Raw genomic sequence first — 22,559 nt, forward strand, 5'->3', positions numbered from 1 at the left:
TGAGGAATATTGGTCTGTAGTCTCCATTCTGCTACTCAGTCTATCCAGTGAATTTTAAAATTTCAGTTATTTTCGGTTCATATTTTGGTTCTTTGTTATACCTGTTATTTCTTTGCTGAGATTTTCTGTCTTTCCATTTCTTTCAAGAGTATTTGCCCTGAGTTATTCAAACACTGTTATACTAGTTACTTTAAAGTGTTTGTTTCTGAAGGTAATTCAACATCTGTGTCAGTTTAGTATTGGGATCTGTTGATGTGCATTGAAACCCCACTTCACTCTTTTTTTGTATGCCACGTAATTTGGAGGTTGTATCCTGGACATTTTTAATGTTATAAGACTGAATTTATTGAAATCCTTTTGAAAATGTTGATATTTTTTGTTTTATCAGGCTCCCAACCCAGTTGAGTTCATCCTACAATTTCAAATAGCCATTTGTGGGGTTGTGGTTTTAGCTTAAAGCTTTTGCATTGCTGTTGAATCTGTTCCATGTGGCCATTCTGGGATCTGGATGGTAGTCTGTCTGGTAGTTCAGTTCTTAAAGTCTATGGCTTGCTATTCGGGGTCATTCCCACATATATGAAGCTTGCAGGTGAGCCCAGGAGTTCATAAAGCACTTTATGGGCTTACTTTTCTGAGCTGCCCTCTCTGTATGATCTCCCTGGTACTATCTAGTTCCCTAGTATTCCCTTTTTCAGTCCTCCTGCCAGAAAGCTGGGGCTTTATTTAACCTGCTCTACCTTACTGTGTTATTGCAAATGAGGCTAAGTGATGAGATGATGGGGGTGGGGGGGGGAGGAAGCAGTAAGCAATGAGTTTTATTTTCAGTGTTTTAGGATCATAGTTCCTCTGATCAAAACAGCTTCCTTAAAATTCAGAGCTTTAGGCTCACACAGGGCTCTGCTTCTGTTGTGGCTTTCATCATGGGACTCTCGGAGAGAACTTTAAAGAAAAATGGAAGATTTCTACGTTTCTTTCTGAGTGTTTGGATACCCTTTCTACACTCTTTGGGCCAGTACTAGAAGGCTTCTCCTGGATCTTTTTTTGTTTCGGGCTGTAGTCTAGGCTGGTGGATACTAGAAGAATAATTTTTTTTTTTTTTTTTTTTTTTTTTTTTTTTTTTTTATGCTTTTTAGGGCCACAGCCACAGCATGTGGAGGTTTCCAGGCTAGGGGTCAGATCAGAGCTGCAGCTGCTGGCCTATACCACAGCCATGGCAACGTGGGATCCGAGCCGTGTCTGCAACCTACACCACAGCTCAGGGCAATGCCGGATCCATAACCCACTGAGCAAGGCCTGGCATCGAACCTGCATCCTCCTGGATGCTAGTCAGATTCGTTAACCACTGAGCCATGATGGGAACTCCATAGAAGAATAAAATTTTAGAAAGATAAATTCATCGGTGGGTTCAGTGCTTGTTGAAGTTGTCTTCCACAATCTGCCTGCTGCTATTCACTTTTCAGAGTCCTTAGTACCATTCTGTCCATTTTTAGTAGTTACATTTAGTGGGAGATAGGAGAGTGTCTGCTTTTTCCATTTTACCTGGAACCAGAACCCTTTCTAGTTTCTTTTTAGTATTCATTGATAGCTAATTGAATGACATGGTTTTTGCAAGTTCAGTCCTTTGAAATTTGTTGATACTTGCTTCATGGCCCCTAAGCGCTGTTTGGTAAGTGTAGCAAATGTGCTTAAACAGTTGCAGTTCTTGGGTATAGTGTTCCAAATAAGTCCTTAGGTCAGGTTCATTAATGGGTTCTTCAAATTCTTTTTTGCTTATTCTATCAAGTAGCTGAAGGAGAGGGTGCTGAGAATAGATTTGTGTGTTCTCTCTTTAGTTCTGTGTATTTTCCTTATTAAATTTTGAAATTCTTGGAGTTTCCATTGTGGCTCAGTGGTTAACGAATCCGACTAGGAACCACGAGGTTGTGGGTTTGATCCCTGGCCTTGCTCAGTGGGTTAAGGATCCAGCATTGCTGTGAGCTGTGATATAGGTCAAAGACCCCGAGTTGCTATGGCTGTGGTATAGGCTGGCGGCTACAGCTCCCATTAGACCCCTAGCCTGGGAGCCTCCACATGCTGAGGGTGTGGCCCTAGAAAAGACCAAAAAAAAAAAAAAAAAAAAGAAAGAATTTTGTTACCAGTACATTCACTTTCAAGTTTACCTGCGTTAATATTCCCTATTCAGAAGTATATTTTCATGTTAATATATAGCGTTTCAGCTTTCTTATGATCATCTTTTATGATACCATTTTCAAGCTTTTAGTTTACCTATATGCATTAATGTATAGTTGTGTCTTTTTTTGACTCAGTCTTAACAATTTGTCCTTTAGTGCTTGGACTTGCTTTATCTGATAGAAATATGTTAGCCACAGATCCTAACCAAGTATGTAATTTAAATTTTTCTTACGGCCACATCAAAAAAGTCAAAAGAAACCATTGAAATTTTCGTAATGCTTTTTATTTAACCCAGTATATTTTATTTTATTTTATTTATTTTATTTTATTGTCTTTTTAGGACCACACCCACGGCATATGGAGGTTCCCAGGCTAGGGGTCTAATCCAAGCTGTAGTTGCCAGCCTGTAGCTGAGAGCTGTGATGTAGGTCGCAGATGCCGTTCAGATCCTGCATTGCTGTGACTGTGGCATAGGCCGGTGGCTGTAGCTCCAGTTTGACCCCTAGCCTGGGAAATTTGATATGCTGCTCCTATGGCCCTAAAAAGCAAAACAACAACAACAACAACAAAAAAAAAACCCCAAAAACCAAAACCAAAACTAAAAAAAGCAGAAAAAATTGGGACAGTTTTAATGGTCACTTCATTTATTTCCTGTCTTTGAGGGATTATAGTCTGATACTGTCTACTGTCCAGTGTTTTCAAATATTTGTTTTACATATTTTTTCCAATTCTTTTTTTTTTTTTTTTTTTTGTCTGTGATGCAAGGGTAAGTTTGATGTCAGCTTCTTCCTTACAGTAAAGCTGAAGTCCAGTGTTCTTTTACTTAGTTTCTCTTTTATTTAAATTTAATGTACTGGAAGTCCTCACTTTCATAGTTCTGATATGCACAGATTTGAATTACTACAGTTTCATTAAATAACACCTGTCTTCCAAAGCATAGTTCAAATTCCAGTTGTCATAGTATATTAACTATAATTTTTGTATGGTATAGACTTCTTTGCTAGCTCTCTGGGCCATGGATTGCTATGTGGAAAACAGGTGCACATCATAATCAGCCACATCTTTCAGTCTGTTGGTGATTAGTCCCATACATACTGCACGGTGTGTAGTTGTGTTGTTTCCTTCTCTCCAGAAGTTAAGTCCACATGATAGTTTACAAAAATGGAAAATGAAGAGGCAGTTGGTCAGCAAGATGAAACAAATAACAAAAATGATAAAACAGTTGAAATTTGAGTTGAAGGTAAATGGAGTCATAGAAGAAATAGCTGACCATGGAAGTGTTGATATTGACACCACTGGATAGACCCTAGTTATGTAGCCAGAGGAATGTGGTGAAAGTGAACCTATTAATACAAATGAGGAAAGTGGTTGTGACAAAAAAAGATGAAGATGTCCTAGGAGAAAACTTCACATTAAAGGCAAAAAACTTTACATTAAAGGGTTCAATCCCTGGGCTTGCTCAGTGAATTAAAGATCTGGTGTTGCTGCAAGCTGAGGCATAGGTTGCAGATGCAGCCTGGATCTGGTGTTGCTGTGGTGTAGGCCCCAGCTGCAGATCCAATTAGATCCCTAGCCCAGGAACTCCCATATGCCGAAAGTGCGGCCATAAAAAGAAAAAAAGATGTATGGAGTTCCCGTCATGGTGCAGTGGTTAACGAATCCGACTAGGAACCATGAGGTTGCGGGTTCAATCCCTGCCCTTGCTCAGTGGGTTGACGATCCGGCGTTACCGTGAGCTGTGGTGTGGGTCACAGATGCGGCTCGGATCCCTCGTTGCTGTGGCTCTGGCGTAGGCCAGTGGCTACAGCTCCGATTCGACCCCTAGCCTGGGAACCTCCATATGCCACGGGAGCGGCCCAAGAAATAGTAAATAGACAAAAAAAAAAAAAAAAAAGAAAAAAGATGTAAATTACATTTTTTCCATAGGTCATTTGAGAATAAGGTACTGACATGATGTTTAATTACTGCTGAATCCCTTTTTTTTTTTTTTTTTTTTTTTGAGTGCACCTGTGGCATGCGGAAGTTCCTGGGCCAGGGGTCAAACCTGCACGGCAGTTTTGGCCTGTGCCGCAAATTCAGCAGCGCCAGATCCTTAACCTGCTGCACCATAATGGAACTTCCACTCCTGAATTCTTTCATGTGTTTCCTATAAACAAGAACATTCTCCTACGGAGCTCAATAACAACAATCAAAATAAGGAGATTAATATTGATACATGACTACCAACTAATCCACAGAATCCATTCAAGTTTTTCTAGCAATCCCAATTAATGTCTTTTTAAAGCAAAAGGATCTAGTCCAGAATCACATGTTGCATTTAGTCATCATGTCTCTTTAGTCTCTTTCAGTATGGAACAGTTCTTTAGTCTTTCCTTGACTTTCATAACATTGACAATTTTGAGGATTACAGGTTAGTTATTTTGTAGACTGTTTTTCAGTTTGGGTTTTTCTGATGTTTTCTTATGATTATATATTAGAATGTATATCCTTGGCAGAAATATCACAGAAATGATACCATGTTTTTCTTTTTTCTTTCTTTTCTTTCTTTTTTCTTTTTTTTGCTGTTTAGGGCCATACCCGCAGCATGTGGAGGTTCCCAGGCTAGGGGTTGAATTGGAGCTGTAGCCGCCGGCCTACACCACAGCCACAGCAACACCAGATCCTAGCAGTGCTACAACCTACACCACAGGTTACAGCAACACTGGATCCTTAAGCCACTGAGTGAGGCCAGGGGTCAAACCTGCAACCTCATGGTTCCTAGTTGGATTTGTTTCCACTGAGCTGAGATGGGAACTCTCATGCTGTGTTTTTCTTCATGCAGTCTATTAGGTGACACATGACTTTTTTTTTTTGGCCACACCCACGGCTCATGAAAGTTCCTGGGTCAGGAATTCAAACCCAAATTGCAGCCTGTGCCACAGCTTCGACAATGCCAGATCCTTAACCACTATGCCTGGCTGGGGATTGAACCCGCACTGCCTCAGAGACAATACCAGATCCTTAACCAGTGTACCACAAAGGGTTTAATTTGTTTTATTATTGGTGACATTAATGCTGATCACTTGATTAAGATAAAAGCCAGATTTTTCCACTATAAGGTTATTATTTTCCTCTTTGAAATAACTGTGTGGGGAGATATCTTGCGAATATTCAGTTATCATTTTCCTCCTCATTCTCTTCAGTTTATTCTTTTTTTCCTCCATTTTTGGCTGTCCTGCAGCATATGGAGTTCCTGGGTCAGGGATCAGATCTGAGCTCTAGTTGTATCCTATGTCACAGCTGCAGCAGTGCTGGATCCTTTAACCCACTGTACCAGGCTAGGACTTGAATCTGCATCCTGGAGGCACTGCAGAGACATTGCCAATCCTGTTGCACCACAGTGGGAACTCCCAAGTTTGTTCTTTATGTCACTAGTGGAGTCATGGATTTCTGTTTTATTCATTAGCTTATTGGTAGTTTTTGCGGCATACCAAATTATCACAAATTTAGCAGTTTATAATAACACACAATACACATTTTATTATCACATAGTTTCTTTGGAGCAGGAGTCTGGGCGTGCCTGACCTGGATTATCTACTTCAATATAACAGTCAAGGTGTTGGCCCCGGCTGAGGTCTCGTTGGAAGCCTTGATTAGGAAAAGACCCACTTCAAGTTTACATGCTTTTTGGCAGAATTCCTTTCCTCAAGGGTTACTGGAGACTGAATTCCACCCTCAGTTCCTTGCCCTGTGAACCTCTCCAGTATGACTACTTGCTTTGTCAAAGCATGAAAGCCAAAAGGCAATGGAGTCTATTGGCAAGATGGGAGTTACAATCTTATATAACCTAGAGGCAAGGTATTAGGCTGTCCCATATTCAAGGGGACAGATTGCTTACAAGGATTATGAAAATATGAGGGGTGGGGATCATTGGGGGGCATGTAGAGTTTGCCTGCCAGCATTACAATCCATTATCATCATTGTTTATTCTGATGTTCAGTTTGTCCCAATATTAGCCTGTGGGAGACTTTTACACTGGCCTCTATGTCATCATGCATATCTCCATCATTCTTTGTGTTCTATAAGAAGATATTCTAAGCTCCTCTTAAACTTCTCCTGCCCAAGTCCTGGAGTCAGCCATTGTTCTAAGGAGCTCTGGTTCCCTTTAGTGGAAAGTGATATTAAGAATCATTAAATATACTTATTGCTATTAAGGTGTTACTGTGCTCTCAGTTGATAGAGTCAAGAGGTATGTTTGTGTGTCTATGTATATACATATACATATATCACTTAGCTAGAAATTTGTCTCTATATATACTGTAAGCTTTATATTCATAACATCTAAACCTTTCTAAAAATAAGAAATTTTAAACTTATGTAGCAGCTATTGTCTAGTATAGTTTAGTACATTATTCTGTTTTTCCCTGTAGTTACTATTTGTGTTAGTTAATTTATCTTCCTAAAATAGAGTGTAAACTTCTTGAGCAGTGTTTGTAGTGTTGAATATGTCATTTGGGGAGACACATTTTAGTCTTATTTCTGCCACTGACATTTAGTCACTGTAACTTCTCTGAATGTGAGTTTACTCTCCTGTTAAAATGAAAATACTAATAATTCTTTGACAGAGTTGTTATGATTAAACAAAATATTGTTTTAAGGATCTAGCACAATGTCTGGCAAACAATTTATGCCAGACAAATTTTGATTCTCCTCTCCTTGTACTCCACCTGTGTCCGTTCTTGTAACAAATATTTAATTAATAGATGAATTTATTTATTATTATTACTTTTTGTTTATAAGGGAATATGTGAAGGTTGCCAGGCTAGGGATCGAAACCGAGCTGCAGCTGCCTGCCTACACCGCAGCCACAGCAATGCCAGATCTGAGTTGCATCTGTGATCTATACCACAGCTCACGGTAATGCCAGATCCTTAACCCACTGAGTGAGGCCAGGGACTGAACCCGCATTTTCGTGGTTACTGGTTGGTTACTAACTGCTAAGCCACAATGGGAACTACAATGGATGAATTTATTAATTCCATGTTCTGCAGTTCATAATGGCTTCCCAGAATATTTTGAAATACATGTAGCGTTCATGGAAGGCTGTTCTTGGTAATGATGGCACTTTACATTTTTTTCTTTTGCACTTGAAGTTTTTAGATTTCTTGTTTTAACTTTACCAAAACCTTTGTGCGATAAGGATAGGCTGATATGATTCTATCCTATGTGACAGTTGGTAGTTTGATTTTTGAAGTGAGTGAACTAAATTGGAATTCATAAGGGGCAGACATTGACTTTGTATAGGTAGACTCTGAATGTATTACATGGCCTATGGAATACTAGAATTCTCTTGGCTTGAATTTTTTAGCTGATATAGTAGTGAAAGGGGAATTCTTCTATTCCATGGCTTAAGGATACATAAACTCTCAGTGCAGCAATCTTTTTATTGTTGATTATTATAGCTTCTATTACTCCTAGAAGTTGACCAGCAGGGACCTGAGTTTAGGAGATTTTGTCATTTAGCTTTCATATAGTAAATGCCAAGGCCAGCCCTTTGCCTGCAGGGCCCTCTATCAGTGAAGAGGAACTGTGGCTTTCTTCAGGCAGCCAAAGAGGGGGAGGAGTCTAGATTTTCAGTGTTCTCTGTGAAAATGAATTTGTGCAGTTGAACCTAATGGGCATTAGATTCTCCTTAAAGCATTGCAGGCTCCTTGCTGCAACATTTCAATCTCTGATTCTTTAAAGTAGTAGAAAACATGTTTCGGGCATTTAAAAAAATGCTTTTTGAAAGCTAGTAAACTCATTCAATTGAGTAACAAACTTTAGTTGAAGTGAATTATTGTACTCTTCAACTTTCTTTGATTTTGCAGAGGAGAGTCAATTGGAGTAGGGTAATAGTAAGTGAGCTGAAGAAACAAATATGTGCCATGAGCCAAACTTTGTTTTAGTTTTTGAGATTGCCATAGAAGAAACACTTAAGGAATAGGTCATTCATAAGTTCTTTAGCAGTTAAAAGATGTGAAATATATATATATATTTATATTTTTTATATTTTTATTTTAAAATATTTTTATTTTTTATTTTATATTTTATATATTTTATATTTATATATTTTAATATATAAATATAAAAATATTTTATATTTTTTATATTTATATATATATATATTTTTTTTGCTTTTTAGGGCCACACCCGTGGCATACGGAGGTGCTGGGGCTAGGGGTCTAATCAAAGCTATAGCTGCCAGCCTATGCCACAGCCACGCCAGATCTGAACTGAGTCTGTGACCTACACCACAGCTCACAGCAACAGGTCACGGCAATGCCGGATCCTCAACCCACTGAGCCAGGCCAGGGATCGAACCTGCAACCTAATGGTTCCTAGTCAGATTTGTTTCAGCTGTGCCATGATGGGAACTCCAGAAGTGAAATATTTAAATGTGAGACTGTAGTTGCTGGATTGCAGCTTAGTTTGGAATCTGCTTTTTTTTTTTAATTAAAAAAAATTTTTTTTTTTAGGGCCTCAAGTGTGGCATATGGAGGTTCCCAGGCTAAGGATCTAATTGGAGCTGCAACTTCCTGCCTGCACCACAGAAATGTTGGATACTTAATCCACTGTTTGAGGCCAGGGATTGAATCTACAGCCTAATAGATACTAGTTGGGTTCGTTTCCCCTTAGCCACAACGAAAACTCCCAGAATTTGCTTTTTTTTTTTAAACTAAAAAATTCTTTTTAAGAATCTGCTTTTTTAACTAAAAGATTTTTTTAAGTGTGGAAAGAAAACTTTAGGAATTTAAGTATAATTTGCAAAGAGAATTAAACTTTTACAGCCTAAACTTTAAGTAGAAAATCGTATGTACTTTTGGGGAATTTTAAAGGGAATTATTTAAAAATTTGAAGGACAAAGAAAGTCATAATGTTTGTCAGAAACTGACCATTCAGGATGGCCCTGAGATATCTAGAATACATAATAGTAGTAACCAAAATGGCACTCCTTTCCACTCTGTTACTTATTGCCTAAATTTTCTTTGATTTCTTCCTTCATTTAGAAAATGCTGCTAAATGTGAAGATAGACGGGAAAGAGGTAGAGTTAGAAGTTATAGCCTATTCCATTAATTTTGTAATTATATTTTTTTCTCAATGTTTTTAAGTGGCATTTACCAGTGGGTAAGATTAATTGTTATAATACAAACCAATTTGAAAATTGGTTTTTAAATTGAGCTATAATATATAAAATCTTATGGTAATGTGCAGATCAGACTATATTCAAGTGCAGTTTTCATACCCATACCAATTGTCTTGTAATAATCGGAAATGCATCCTCTGTGTGGTGTTTGCAATTTAATGCTGTTTTAGAAATCACACCAGTATATCTAGTGGCTTTCCTGGGTGTATGTATGTAGCTTGCTATTGATTATAATTTTATTTTGGAATTTCAGTTTAAGGGGATGGGGTAAGCCCTTTCAAACTTCTACTTTTTAGTAGTTTTGATTAGAGGATAGGGATAATTGAATGAGGAAGGTCATTAGAGTGAGTAATAGAAAAGAAAGTGAGATAATAATGAAGTACATATGGCAAAAATAATATAGAATCTAATAAATGAAGGATACACAACATTCAAAAACATCAGAAAGCTTTCATAAATATAAATAAATATGTATATTTTAATTAAAAAAATGGAGATCATGCAGGGTGGCTTTAGTATGGCTGAAAGTTTGACCCATCTACCTCTTCTGAAGGGAAGGCAGAGAAGTGACAGGCTATCCTCTAGTACCTATTCCATTCTACTGTTTTCTTTCTTTCTTTTTTTTTTTCTAATTACTGAATGAATTTTATTACATTTATAGTTGTACAACGATCATCACAAGCCAATTTTATAGCATTTCCATCGTAAACCCCCAACACATCCCCCCCCCAACCTGTCTCATTTGGAAACCATAAGTTTTTCAAAGACACTGAGCCACGACGGAAACTCCAGGAGGAAGAGTTCTAAACTAAGAAGTAATAGGCCAGGATTCTCATTCCTACTTTTCTACTTTTTTAGGGCCGCATCTGGGGCATGTGGAAGTTCCCATGCTAGGGGCCAAATCTGAGCTGCAGCTGCTGGCCTATACCACAGCAACTCGGGAACCCAGTCGCATCTGTGACCTATACCACAGCTCATGGCAAGCCAGGATCCTCAACCCACTGAGCAAGGCCAGGGACCGAATCCACATCCTCATGGATACTAGCAGAGTTCATTACCGCTGAGCCACAATGGGAACTCCACTTTTCTAGTTTCTAATTCATGATCATGGATAAAGACTTGATTTCTCCCAGACATCAATCATCTGAACTAAAAAATAAGAAAATAATGATCTGAAAGAAGGCGTCAAGAACACATTTTGGAGTCCTTTGCAGCATACTGTCCTTTTATCAGTTAGAGATAGCATGAACGATGAAGACCATATTTTGTTTCCTTGATATTTCTCCAACTAGAATGTTTTAAGAAGGAAAAAAGCCCCATGATGATAGTAAATATTTCAAAACCTCTAATTTAAAGTTTAGTATTATATACACTGACTCTTGTATTTCAAAATATGTTTTATTATTTTTATGTGTGCTATGATCAGGTATTTAGTTCTTTAGTATTGTTAGACTAAAATAGTACCCAAGTTTGATGGACAGAGCTTCAACCTGGGATACTTTTAGGGAAACCTAAAGAATGTAAAAATGCTTCTAAAAGATAGAGTATTTTATAAAGCTGCAGCAGCAATGCCACTAATACTGTTTAATTGGTATTACTAGAACTCATATTTTCTACCCCTCCCCTTTTTTGGGCTACTGAATATATGTATATTTACACTCATGTATTTTTTGTTTAGCGGGTTTTTGTACCAGTGGCTTTTGGGTTCTCTTTTTCTGTCCCTGTCTCTCTTTCTTTGTTGTTTTCCCTTCTGTTTGGATTGTTTCTTACCTCCTCCCTCCATTCCCCCCACCCTCCTTAATCCATCTGGAAAGATGAAGAGGCAGCTGCTATGGTAACTATGCATTTTGGTTAATGAATAGCAGACTAACAAGATACATAAAACATTTGCAAACTGTGCAGAGTTAGTTGCTGTCAAAGCTGTAGGGGTAAAATGCTTTTTCTTTTCCTTCTCCCTACCTTCTAAAAAAAACTTTCCCGTGATGTTTTTGTATTCTAATTTACCATTTCTAATACTGAAATGCCACCATGAACTACCTTTTTTTCTGCTTAGTCTACGCAGTATTTCACCCTGTGGTGAATTTATGGGAAATGAGGTGCATAGGGGAAAAGAATTGATTCATTGGGTTAAGAAGTAGTGGTCCTTTAGATTCATAGGAGAGCAAGGACAAAAAATTTTTATTAAATATTTGATTTTTTGACCTGTAACTTTTTTCTTCTTGCTTTCTGGACACTAGTGCTCCTTTTGAGTTTCTCTTTGGGATTAGAACTAGTAAGTATCATAAAGGCCAGCCGCAACCAGAATACTGTATTTAGCCAAGCCTTGAAAATTCCTGTAATCTGTGCCATCCTGTCTCATACTGTCCCATCTCATAGTTGTCCTCTCTCTGCAGTGCTCTATGCCCAGGTCTCTGTGGCTGGGCTGCTCCAGCCTGGCGGACAGCATGCCTTCGCTGCGATGCCTGTATAACCCAGGGACTGGCGCACTCACAGCTTTCCAGGTACTTTCTCTGTCTCTGTGGGTTATTTGCGGGCATTAGTGTGTGTGTCTGTTCATTAGTGTGTCTCTCCTTCTTTCCCATGCTTTACTTACCTTCACTTTTTCTCCTTCATATGGCCTGTATTTCACATCACTCAGTTCTCCTTCAGTTTTTAATGTAGATCCAGACTGATGTACCCTTAAGACATTTTTATTGTCATAATTGGTTTGCCAAAACTGACATAGCACAACTTGACTTGTTGGTTTTCTTCGTATCTAGTAGAAGCATGATAGTGAATTTTAAAGTTATCTCAATGAATAACATTCAACATGTAATGTTTGCTCTGGACCTACATAAAGCCAATTAATATACTCTTCAGTTCATTACAACCAGTTGTTCTGGGCACCTTCTTATGTTTTTCTTATGATTACTAAAAATAAAAAGTGCTCAGTTAAGAGTGTCTCCTGGTTACTGTATTAATTCCTATATATGTATGTGTATGTAATTTATATATATATAAGTACTGTATTTATTTATATCTCGATTAACAGGTCTAGCTTTACGGTGAGAAGGACTTCATGACTTTTGAGTACAGCATTCAGCTTGAGACAGTCCAGCTGGTTTTGTGTGGACCATCAGATTCTAATTCCCTTCAGCCTTTCTTGGAGGCCATTAGGATAGTTCCAGGATGTGAGAAAAAACTATAGAGGAAGAGGAACACTTGTAGAGGGATATATAAGAAAGTGCTTAGTGCCCATTGTTTATAGGTTAAGGTAACATTTAAGATGATTTTCTTGACAGAAGTATTATTTAGCCACCTCAGATATTTGGAATTTGTGTTTAGCCTTTGATAGTAATATAAAACAAATCAGTTTTCTTTAATTTGTTTTTAACTTACATAGCTCTTGTCTATTAAGAATTTCAAAGACAAGTTATAAGTATATCTAAGTCGTAGGTAAAAGAGAACTTTACTATTCCACATTCCTGAGCAGTGCTAACAGTTACTTGTTTTTAATGATACTAATTTAGAGATGATCCTGATATTTGTTTGTTCTTTGCAAAATATTACATTAAACTTCCTTCACTTGTTTAATGAGATGCAATACAGCAAATTGGCTAGGCTTTAAAATTAGTTAAATCACTGGTGGTATGATCTTGAGCCAGTTCTTTCACTCTGAATTCATTTGTAAACGGAGAGTATAGTAAGGATATGCAGTAAATATTGTTGTTTTTGTCATCTTCATGTTCATCATCACTGTTGTTATCGTTAGAGAATATTGATATCCTGAGAGTATCAATTTATTTCAAATATCTTTTTTTAAAATTTATGTACACTCTATATCATATTGATAAAGTTTTGGCTCTCAGGGAACTCATGGTCTAGCCTACTGGGTTTCTTTTTTCACCTTTTTAGGGTTGCAGTAAATTTTGCCAGACTACAGAGTCTGAGAGAACCAATCCTTTAAGACTGCCGTAATTTCAAATGCCAATTGTAAGGAGCCCCCACCACTACCCTCAGGTTTGATAATTCATTAGAAAGGATTCGCAGAACTCACTGAATGTTATTGTATTTATGTTTTATAACAGGGAGAAGATACAGGTTAAAATTAGCCAAAAGAAGAGACATATAGGACAGAATCTAGAGGGAACCAAATGTAGAAATTCTCTCCCTACAGAACATGGATGGCATTACTGCTTCCTGGCCACTGAATGTAACAGTATGCACAGGATATTGCCATCTAGGGAAACTCACTGAAGCCTTTCATGTCCAGGGTTTTTATTGGGGCTCAATTACAGACTGCCCGCATGGATGACTTTTAGTCTCTAGCCCCTCCTTTAAGTCACACTAATGTTTTAGTCTCCATTTCTTCTCAGGCTTGGAACTGATAAAGTGTAGCTCAAAGCTTTCATTGTGAATCACATTTGTTCAGTGACCAACGGTCCAGGCGAACAAAGTTCTGTTAGTTAAGAAGTTCCAGGGACCTGGATACCATCTCCTAGTAGCCAAAGACAAAAGTTAGACCTCTCTTTGAGTAAGGTTAATTCTTCTGTACACGGTCATGGACTTCTTTGAGAATCTGATGAGAACTATTGATCTTAGAAAAATACTCATGGCACATGCAAATTTAAGTTAATGATTTTATATATGTGATTGCTTTATTTATATTCTCTTGTGAAATGAGAGAGAGAGAGAGATTAAACTATATAATCCAGGAGTTACCTTCATGGCTCAGTGGTTAACAAACCCAACTAGGATCTAGAGGATGCGGATTTGATCCCTGGCCTTGCTTAGTGGGTTAAGGATCCAGCGTTGCTGTGAGCTGTGGTGTAGGTCACAGATGTGGCTCAGATCCCACATTGCTATGGTTGTGGTGTAGGCTGGCAGCTGCAGCTTTGACTTGACCCCTATCCTGGGAGCTTCCATATGCTGTGGGTGCGGCCCTAAAAAAAAAAAGCAAAAAAAATTGTATATAATCCAAAAAGTACAATCTCCCAAACTGATAACTTCTATTTAGGAAATGTATAGGGAGCCATAAAAATGTGTAAAAGAGGAAACTGATCTAATCTGAGGGTAGGGGTAAGGAAGTAATCAGGATTTGAGTTAAGATCTGAAGGATGAGTAGGGATTAGGCCAAAGGGAGGAAGGGGGAACATTACAGACTAGTACAAAGTCCCCCAAGGACAGGTGGGGTTTAAAGACTCTCCTGGTGGTGGTGGTGGTGGGAGGGAGACAAAAAACCTCCTGTTTCTAAGAATAAGGAGAATAGAGCTAGGAGACTAAGGGAGCTTGATCATAGCAGGATTTGTGGGTCATTGAAAGAGTTTAGTCTTTGATGCTAAGAAGAGTTGTAAGCTGTTGAAAGTATTTAAATACAAGTTCAACCTGATCAGAGTTGCATTTAGATGTATTACTCTAACTACTATAAAGATAATTTCAATAATTGAGGAAAGATATGATGGCAGTTTGGATTTGATCCCAGGATTCCTTTGCACTCTTAAAAATTATTGAAGACTCCAAAGTGGTTTTGTCTTTTTGGGGTATATCTATTGATATTATTGTATTTGAAATTAGAACTGAGAAAAAATTTAAATATTAATTTATTCATTAAAAATAACTATAACTAACTATAATACTCATTCCATTTTAGTGCATATAAAATATTTTTATTTAAAAAAAACTATTTTTGGAGTTCCCATGTGGCTCAGTGGTTAACAAACCTGACTAGCATCCATGAGGATGTGGGTTTGATCCCTGGCCTCTGTCAGTGGGTTAAGGATCTCATGTTGCTGTGAGCTGTGGTGTAGGTTGTAGATGCTGCTCAGATCCCATGTTGCTGTGGCTCTGGCATAGGCCAGTGGCTACAGCTCCGATTCAACCCCTAGCCTGGGAACCTCCATATGCCGCTGGTGGGGCCCTAAAAGACAAATAAATAAATAAATAAATAAATACTGTTTTCTATGAGCTCCCTTGTGATGTAGTGGAATAATCATTTGGCATTGTCACTTCAGTGGCTCAGGTTCCTGCTGTGGCACAGGTTCAGTCCCTGGCCTAGGAACCTCTGCATGCTGTGGTTGTGGCTGGGGGAAAAAAAAAGTATTTTCTAAAACAAAAACTTAAGACTAGCATTGTATTACATTTTTACAAATCTGTAATATCTGGATTGATTAAAGACAGCTAGATTCTCATATCTGCTTCGACATTCAATATGTTGTGATGTGGTGTTTTGGTTGAAATATATCAACAATTCCAGCCTCTTACAGATATATAGTTCGAAAAAGGAGAAGTGTTTTGTTTTTGTTTTGTTTTGGTAACAGTGGATCCTTAAGCCACTGAGTGAGCCTAGGGATAGAACCTGTATCCTCATGGATACTAATCCAGTTTGTTTCCACTGAGCCACAACGGGAACTCCAGGGAGAAGTGTTAAAATATCCTTTTTAGGTAATTGTAATTTCTTAAAGATTAGTTGTAGTATGGAATTTGTCATCGTATCAGTGAACTTCTTGTATTTTGTTATATTAAAAGCATAATCTCAGTGTTTTTTAACAAATCATGCCAGAACAGTTGGACATTTATATACAAAGTAATGAACTTCAACTGTTAGATTGCACTATATACAAAAATTAACTCGAATTGGATCTTAGACTTAAATATGAACTAAAATTATAAAACTAATAGAAGAAAATAAGGGAGAAAAAAATCATCATGACTTAGGGTTGGGAGATATTTCTTCAATAAGACCAAAAGACATGAGCCATTAAAAAAAATAAGTTGGACTTCATCACAGTTTGAAACTTCGGCTTTTTTAAAAGACACTGTTGGAAGTTCCCATCATGTCTCATACTAGCAATGCACCTGGCTAGTATCCATGAGGATATGGGTTCTATCCCTGGCCTTGTTTAGTGGGTTAAGGATCTGGCATTGCCGTGAACTGTGGTGTATGTCACATATTCAGCTTGGATCCAGTGGCATGGCTGTGGCTGTGATCGGCAGCTACAGCTCCAATTCAACCCCTAGCCTGAGAACTTACATATGCCTCGGGTGTGGCCCTAAAAAACACACACACACACACACACAGAAAAAAAAGAAAAAAGAAAATGAACAAGTAAGGCATAGATTGGAAAAAAATATTTGTAAAATACATATCTGATAAAAGACTTGTATTCAGAACTCTTACAAAACAATAATAAAATAAACTACCTAATAAAAATGGGCAATTAATGGGCAAACTTTTTGAATAGATGTAATACCAAAAAAGATACACAGATAGCAAATAAACACATGAAAAGCTGCTTAGTATATTTAGACCATCTGGGAAATGCAAATTAAAACCACAAGGAAATACTATATTGCCACCCACATATTTCTTGCCACCCTGGAATGTGAGGATGGAATTCAGTAGATCCTGGAAGGTACTATACCCTAGTTTAATATGAGAAGTGTTATGCTAGAAAATTCCTTGAAAGAAGAAGCAATCTCTTATACTTATCCATTGACTTCCATAGTACCCTGTAGAGTGCTCTTTAGTAGTTGGGGGCTCAATAAATACTGATGTTTTGAACTATATTAAATAAGTTGTAAAGATAATCCTATGCGGTTTAAAGTTGTACAAGTTGAAAATCTTGCTGTGGTGCAGTGGGTTAAGAATCTGACTGCAGTGGCTTGGGCCACTGTGGAGGTGCAATGGATTAAAGGATCTGGCATTCCACAGCTGTGGTGTAGGTTGCAGCTGCAGCTCGGATTCAGTCCCTGGCCTGGGAACTTCCACATGCTGCAAGTGCAGCCATAAACAAAAAAAGAAAAATTGTGCAAGTTAAAAAAAAAAATAATAAGATACCAAGAACAAGTCAGAATTTATTTTGCCATAAAACAATTTTGAATCTAAGGTCAGTAGGAAAGAATTGTGAACAAAATCCCCACCACTGTCAGGGTTTTCTCTCTATTTAGTTTTAGTCAAAAAAAAAATCAATAAATATCTCTTCCCCCCCCACACACCTGCTGCATGTGGAAGTTCCCTGGCCAGGGATTGAACTCACGCCTCAGTTAACAACCCACACCACAGCTGTGGTAACACTGATATTTAACCAGCTATACCACATGGGAACTTCCATCAAGTATCTATATTGAGTCCCCTCTACTTTTAGAGTATATTTGGAGAAGGATTGACTTAAGAGATTTTGCTAGAAAATTGAAAATATATTCAGTGTGTGGCCTTGAATTGTATTGCAAGAGTGTAATTGTGTGACATAGGTGGAAAAGACATGCTTTAAAAATACCTTAGAAAAGAAGCCCCGAGGCCAGCATATTGTGTAGTGTTTGAGTGCTTATCAAATCCAAGTTCTTGTACCTAACACATAGTAAGGCCAAACAAACTGAACCATCCAGGTTTGGAGAAGAAAAGGTTTATTGCAAGGGCTAATTGAGAAGAATGGGCAACTCTTGTTCAAAATTTGAGGGTGTGGAGAGGCTTGGGTGTGACCTTACTCTGACTGGTTAGTAGTGTGATAACAGGGTTATAGTCCAGGAATCTCAATCATCAGCCTAATGGTTCCAACCAGTCTGGTGTCCACAAGCTTGTGCTCAGCCTAAAGTTACCATCTTTCCACCTGGGTGGGGGTCTCAGTTCCTGTAGAAGAATTTTTTTTTTTTTTTTTTTTTGTTGCACCTGCAGTGTGTGGAAGTTCCTGGGCCAGGGAGCGAACCTGAGCCACAGCAGTGACCCAAGCCACTGCAGTGACAACACCTGATCCTTAACCTGCTGTATAGTATGCGACCTACACTACAGCTCACAGCAACGCTATATCCTTAACCCACTGAACGAGGCTAGGGGTTTCTCCTGCATCCTCATGGATCCTAGTCTGGTTCATTAACCTCTGAGCCGGGAAGGGAACTCCTGCACTGTTGTTTCTTGACTGCCTTTCCTTTGTTTCTGTATTCCCTCACTTCCTTATTTAGTAACTGTTCGAATCTGCCCTTTGAAACTCAGGGAAAGTCTAGGAGGCTGAAGCCCTTTTTCCTGCTAACAAGAAACAGAGGCATGGAAAAGCTTTTGTACCTGGGAGGGCCCCGAAGGGTCTATTTCACTCTGGCACCAGACTGCTTGAGATTTGAACCTGGCTCTAAGTGATCTTGGGCAAGTACTTAACTTTTCTATACCTAAGTTTCCTTTTCAGTAAATTGGGGGTAATAATAGTATCTATCTCATAGGGGTGTTCCTAGGATACAATGAGTTGACTTTTATCAAGTCCTTAGAACAGTGTCTGGTGGATTAATGAGCTCTTTGTTATCAGAAAAAATGCACAGAGGACAAGGTTTGAAGGCTTTCAGGAAAGCAAGTACTGTTTCACCTTGGTACACAATTAAATAAAATCTTATTTTTTTCATACCTTACAGACCAATTTTGTATCATAATAAAGCCTACTCTTGGTTCAGGTATTGATGAGAAAATTAATTTGTTTTCCCCAGCATTACTTACGAGTGTTTATCTTTCTTTTCTTATCTTCAGAGAGATCATTAAATCCTGTGTAGCAAAAATGGAAGAAATGGCTTTATATGCTGCTTTTATTCTATTAATCCAGCAACACTGAACAATTCTGTGTCAGGTTCTTTGTGCACAGGTGATCAATATTGCTGACTGACTAATTGGCAGATATAGACTTGAGTCCAGTTCTTTCCTGTTTCTACTAATTTCTTTCCTATAATTCCACTGAGAATTACAGCAATCTTAGTATATTTGTATCTTTCTGGTTTGGGTTTTACCTTATTTATTTAGATTTTTGTTTTTGTGAAAGTTATATGGTAAAACACTCATATGTCATATACCCTTCTACTGTTCTGCTTTGTCACCAGATTAGTTTTTCCTGTACTTGAACCTCACATAAATGCAGTTATTATTATACATTCTTTTGATCAACATGTTTTTGAGATTTATCTTTATGTTATGTTTTTATGTTTATCAGTAACTGATTTTTTGTTGCTAAATAAATTCCATTGTATTAATATACCACAGTTTGTTTTTCCATTTGGGTTGTTTGGATAGACATTTGGGTTGTTCCCATTTTTGTCTACTATGAATAAAGCTATAGTATACAGTTTGTACATGTCTTTGTGGACATGTGTTTTTGTTTCTCTTGGGTTAATATCTAAGAGTGGAATTGTAGATCATTGAGTAAGTGTATTTTTTTTTTCATAATTTTTCAACAGCAAAAATTTTTTTCTTCTTTTTTTATGGCCACACCTGTGGCATATGGAAATTTCCAGGCTAGGGGTCAGATTGGAGCTGCAGCTGCCGGCCTACACCACAGCCATAGCAATGCTGGATCTGAGCCACCGGATCTGAGTGGTGTCTGCAACCTACACCACAGCTCATGGCAATGATAGATCTTTAACCCATTGAGTGAGGCCAAGGATCAAACCTGCATCCTTATGGACACTATGTCAGATTCTTCATCTGCTGAGCCACAATGGGAACCCCCGAGTAAGTGAATTTTAATTTTTTATATTTTGCTTTTTAGGGCCGCACCCACAGCATATGTAGGTTCCCAGGCTAGTGGTCCAATTGGAGCTGTTGCCACTGGCCTACACCATAGCCACAGCAAAGTGGGATCCAAGCCATGCCTTCGACCTACAGCACAGCTCATGCCAACGCCAGATTCTTAACCCACTGAGAGAGGCTGGGGATCGAACCCTCAGCCTCACGGTTACTAGTCAAATTTGTTTCCCCTGCACCGCAATGGGAACTCCTGCATTTCTGATTTTAAAAGATGTAGTCAAGTAATTCTTCAGAGTGATTGTCAGTAGGAATACTCATATCTACTAATACTGCCAAGCATGTTTAAGGGAGTGAGTTAGTAATAGATCACAGCATTTTTTTCCCTTAAAATTATTGCATTCCTTTAGCAAATTTGAAGCATGTTTGAAGTCAAAATTCTATGACAGTGGAAAAGGGAGAGCAATGGAGTCATTACTGAATTCGTTGGATTATCCTTAGTAACTCAGATGGAAATGGCAACATTGGAATGGTTTGTTTGTTTGTTTGTTTTTTTTTTTTTTTTTTTGGTTTTTAGGGCCGTACTCGAGGGATATGGAGGTTCCCAGGTTAGGGGTCAAATCAGAGCTACAGCTGCTGGTCTGTGCCACAGCAACTTGGGATCCGAGCTGCGTCTGTGACCTATACCACAGCTCATGGCAACACAGGGTCCTTAACCCACTGAGCGAGGCTGGGGATCAAATCATAACCTCATGGTTCCTGGTTGGATTCGTTTCTGCTGCACCATGATAGAAACTCCCTGAACGTATTTTCATTTTCATCATTCCATTGGTTTGTCCTGGAAAGTATGTGGATGATTAAGAGGATTTCTGTTAATTAACATGGGTGTACTTTGTGGAATCATTTGTTTATCCTCAGCAAATGATGATCTTATAATCTATACTGTTAAATGAGAATGAGCACTAGAAAGTGCTTAAAAATATCTAACTCAGATCTTGTGTTTTCTTTAGACATTAAAGAGGAGAAATTCTAATAATAAGAATATAGGTAGGAATTCCTGTTGTGGCTCAGCAGGTTAAGAACCTGATTTGTATCCATGAGGATGCTGTTTGATCCCTGGCCTCACTCAGTGGGTTAAGGATCTCGCTTTGCTGTGACCTATAGTGCAGGTTACAAACATGGCTCGTGTCCTGCATTGCTGTGGGCTGTGGCATAGGCTGGCAGCTGTAACTCTGATTCGACCCCTAGCCTGGAAACTTCCATATGTTGAGAGTTCAGCCCTTAAAAAAAAAAAGAATGTAGGTTAAAAAACAATGTAGGTAGATTTATATGACCTTGGAATATTTTAGGTGTCAAGTATAGCTAGGAATCTAAGGGATTTTTGAGCTTAATGAACTCTATGATGTTTTAATGTTAGCTAGGGTCCTTGCCAAAGATTGAAATTGTTAGGGGGTTGACTTTTAGGAGAGGTAATGTATTTTATTATTTAAGAATATTTAGAACTTTACGCAATCTTACCGTCTACTAAGTGAAATATAACATGGAACAATACTAGGAAAATTAAGCTTTATTCAGAATATATGTATGTATGCATGTATGAAAGACTTCATTTTACATTTGAGGTTTTAGAGATATGTGGATTATGACAGTGAATATGAATTAACACTCAAAGTTATTACAAAACAATACCATGAAAATTACCCCATTAACAACAATGCTTATCAACTCCTAGCTGATGACCCCCTCCCTCATTGTATATGAGTCATCTCAGTATAGCACCAATTTCTGTTTAGTAAAAATTCAGTTCTTTTTTTTCATTTGTTAACATTTGCTTAGTTTATCTTAGCTACATTTCTTTTTTTTTTTTTTTTTTTTGTCTTTTGTCTTGTTGTTGTTGTTGTTGTTATTGTTGCTATTTCTTGGGCCGCTCCCGCGGCATATGGAGGTTCCCAGGCTAGGGGTCGAATCAGAGCTGTAGCCACCGGCCTACGCCAGAGCCACAGCAACTCGGGATCCGAGCCGCGTCTGCAACCTACACCACAGCTCATGGCAACACCGGATCATTAACCCACTGAGCAAGGGCAGGGACCAAACCCGCAACCTTATGGTTCCTAGTCGGATTCGTTAACCACTGCGCCACGATGGGAACTCCCTTAGCTACATTTCTTATATGAGGAGTTGTGTATAGTGACAAATCAAATACGGTTTTGTTTGGTGGTGGGGGAACCTCCACATTTTCCTTTGTTTATAAAAGTAATTTATTGTTTATAGTGGAATATGTAAATTATTTGGTAAATATATAAGCAAGAAAGTTTCCCTCACACTCCTACTTTATTATTATTACTATTTTTTGTCTTTTTGTCTTTTTAGAGCCGCATCCACAGCATATGGAGGTTCCCGGGCTAGGGGTTTAATCGGAGCTACAGCTGCTGGCCTACACCAGAGTGACAGCAACACCAGATCCGAACCACGTCTGTGACCTACACCACAGCTCATGGCAACGCCGGATCCTTAACCCACTGAGCGAGGCCAGGGATCGAACCCTCAACCTCATGGTTCCCAGTCGGATTCTTTTCTGCTGCGCCACTATGGGAACTCCATCATACTCCTACTTTAAGGTAATCATCAATCAGCATGTTGGTTTCTTTCAGTCGGAATGATTTATCCATTTATGTATGCACATGCACACACAGGCATGCTCAAATATGATTTTGTTTTAAAGTGTATTATTACTAATTTATTATAAAATTGAA

The 22,559-nt window shown here is 38.3% G+C and overlaps 1 protein-coding gene across 9 annotated transcripts in view; it reads left to right on the forward strand.

The window, feature by feature from the left end:
* BTRC (beta-transducin repeat containing E3 ubiquitin protein ligase) overlaps window positions 1-22,559 on the forward strand; it is a 189,278-nt gene that overhangs the window by 42,081 nt on the left and 124,638 nt on the right. For 5 of the 9 annotated variants that reach the window (XM_021072708.1, XM_001924828.6, XM_003483545.3 and 2 more), the window contains exon 2: window positions 11,732-11,839. The exons of 3 other annotated variants lie outside the window; for them this stretch is intronic. In XM_021072708.1, the coding sequence (XP_020928367.1) occupies window positions 11,732-11,839 (108 nt within the window). Of the gene's footprint in view, window positions 1-11,731; window positions 11,840-18,148; window positions 18,451-22,559 lie in introns of those variants that run through there. One more of the 9 variants, XM_021072712.1, reaches the window with a different exon arrangement.

This window comes from Sus scrofa, chromosome 14 (genome assembly GCF_000003025.6).
Source record: "Sus scrofa isolate TJ Tabasco breed Duroc chromosome 14, Sscrofa11.1, whole genome shotgun sequence".
In the NCBI taxonomy this organism is placed as follows: Eukaryota; Metazoa; Chordata; class Mammalia; order Artiodactyla; family Suidae; genus Sus; species Sus scrofa.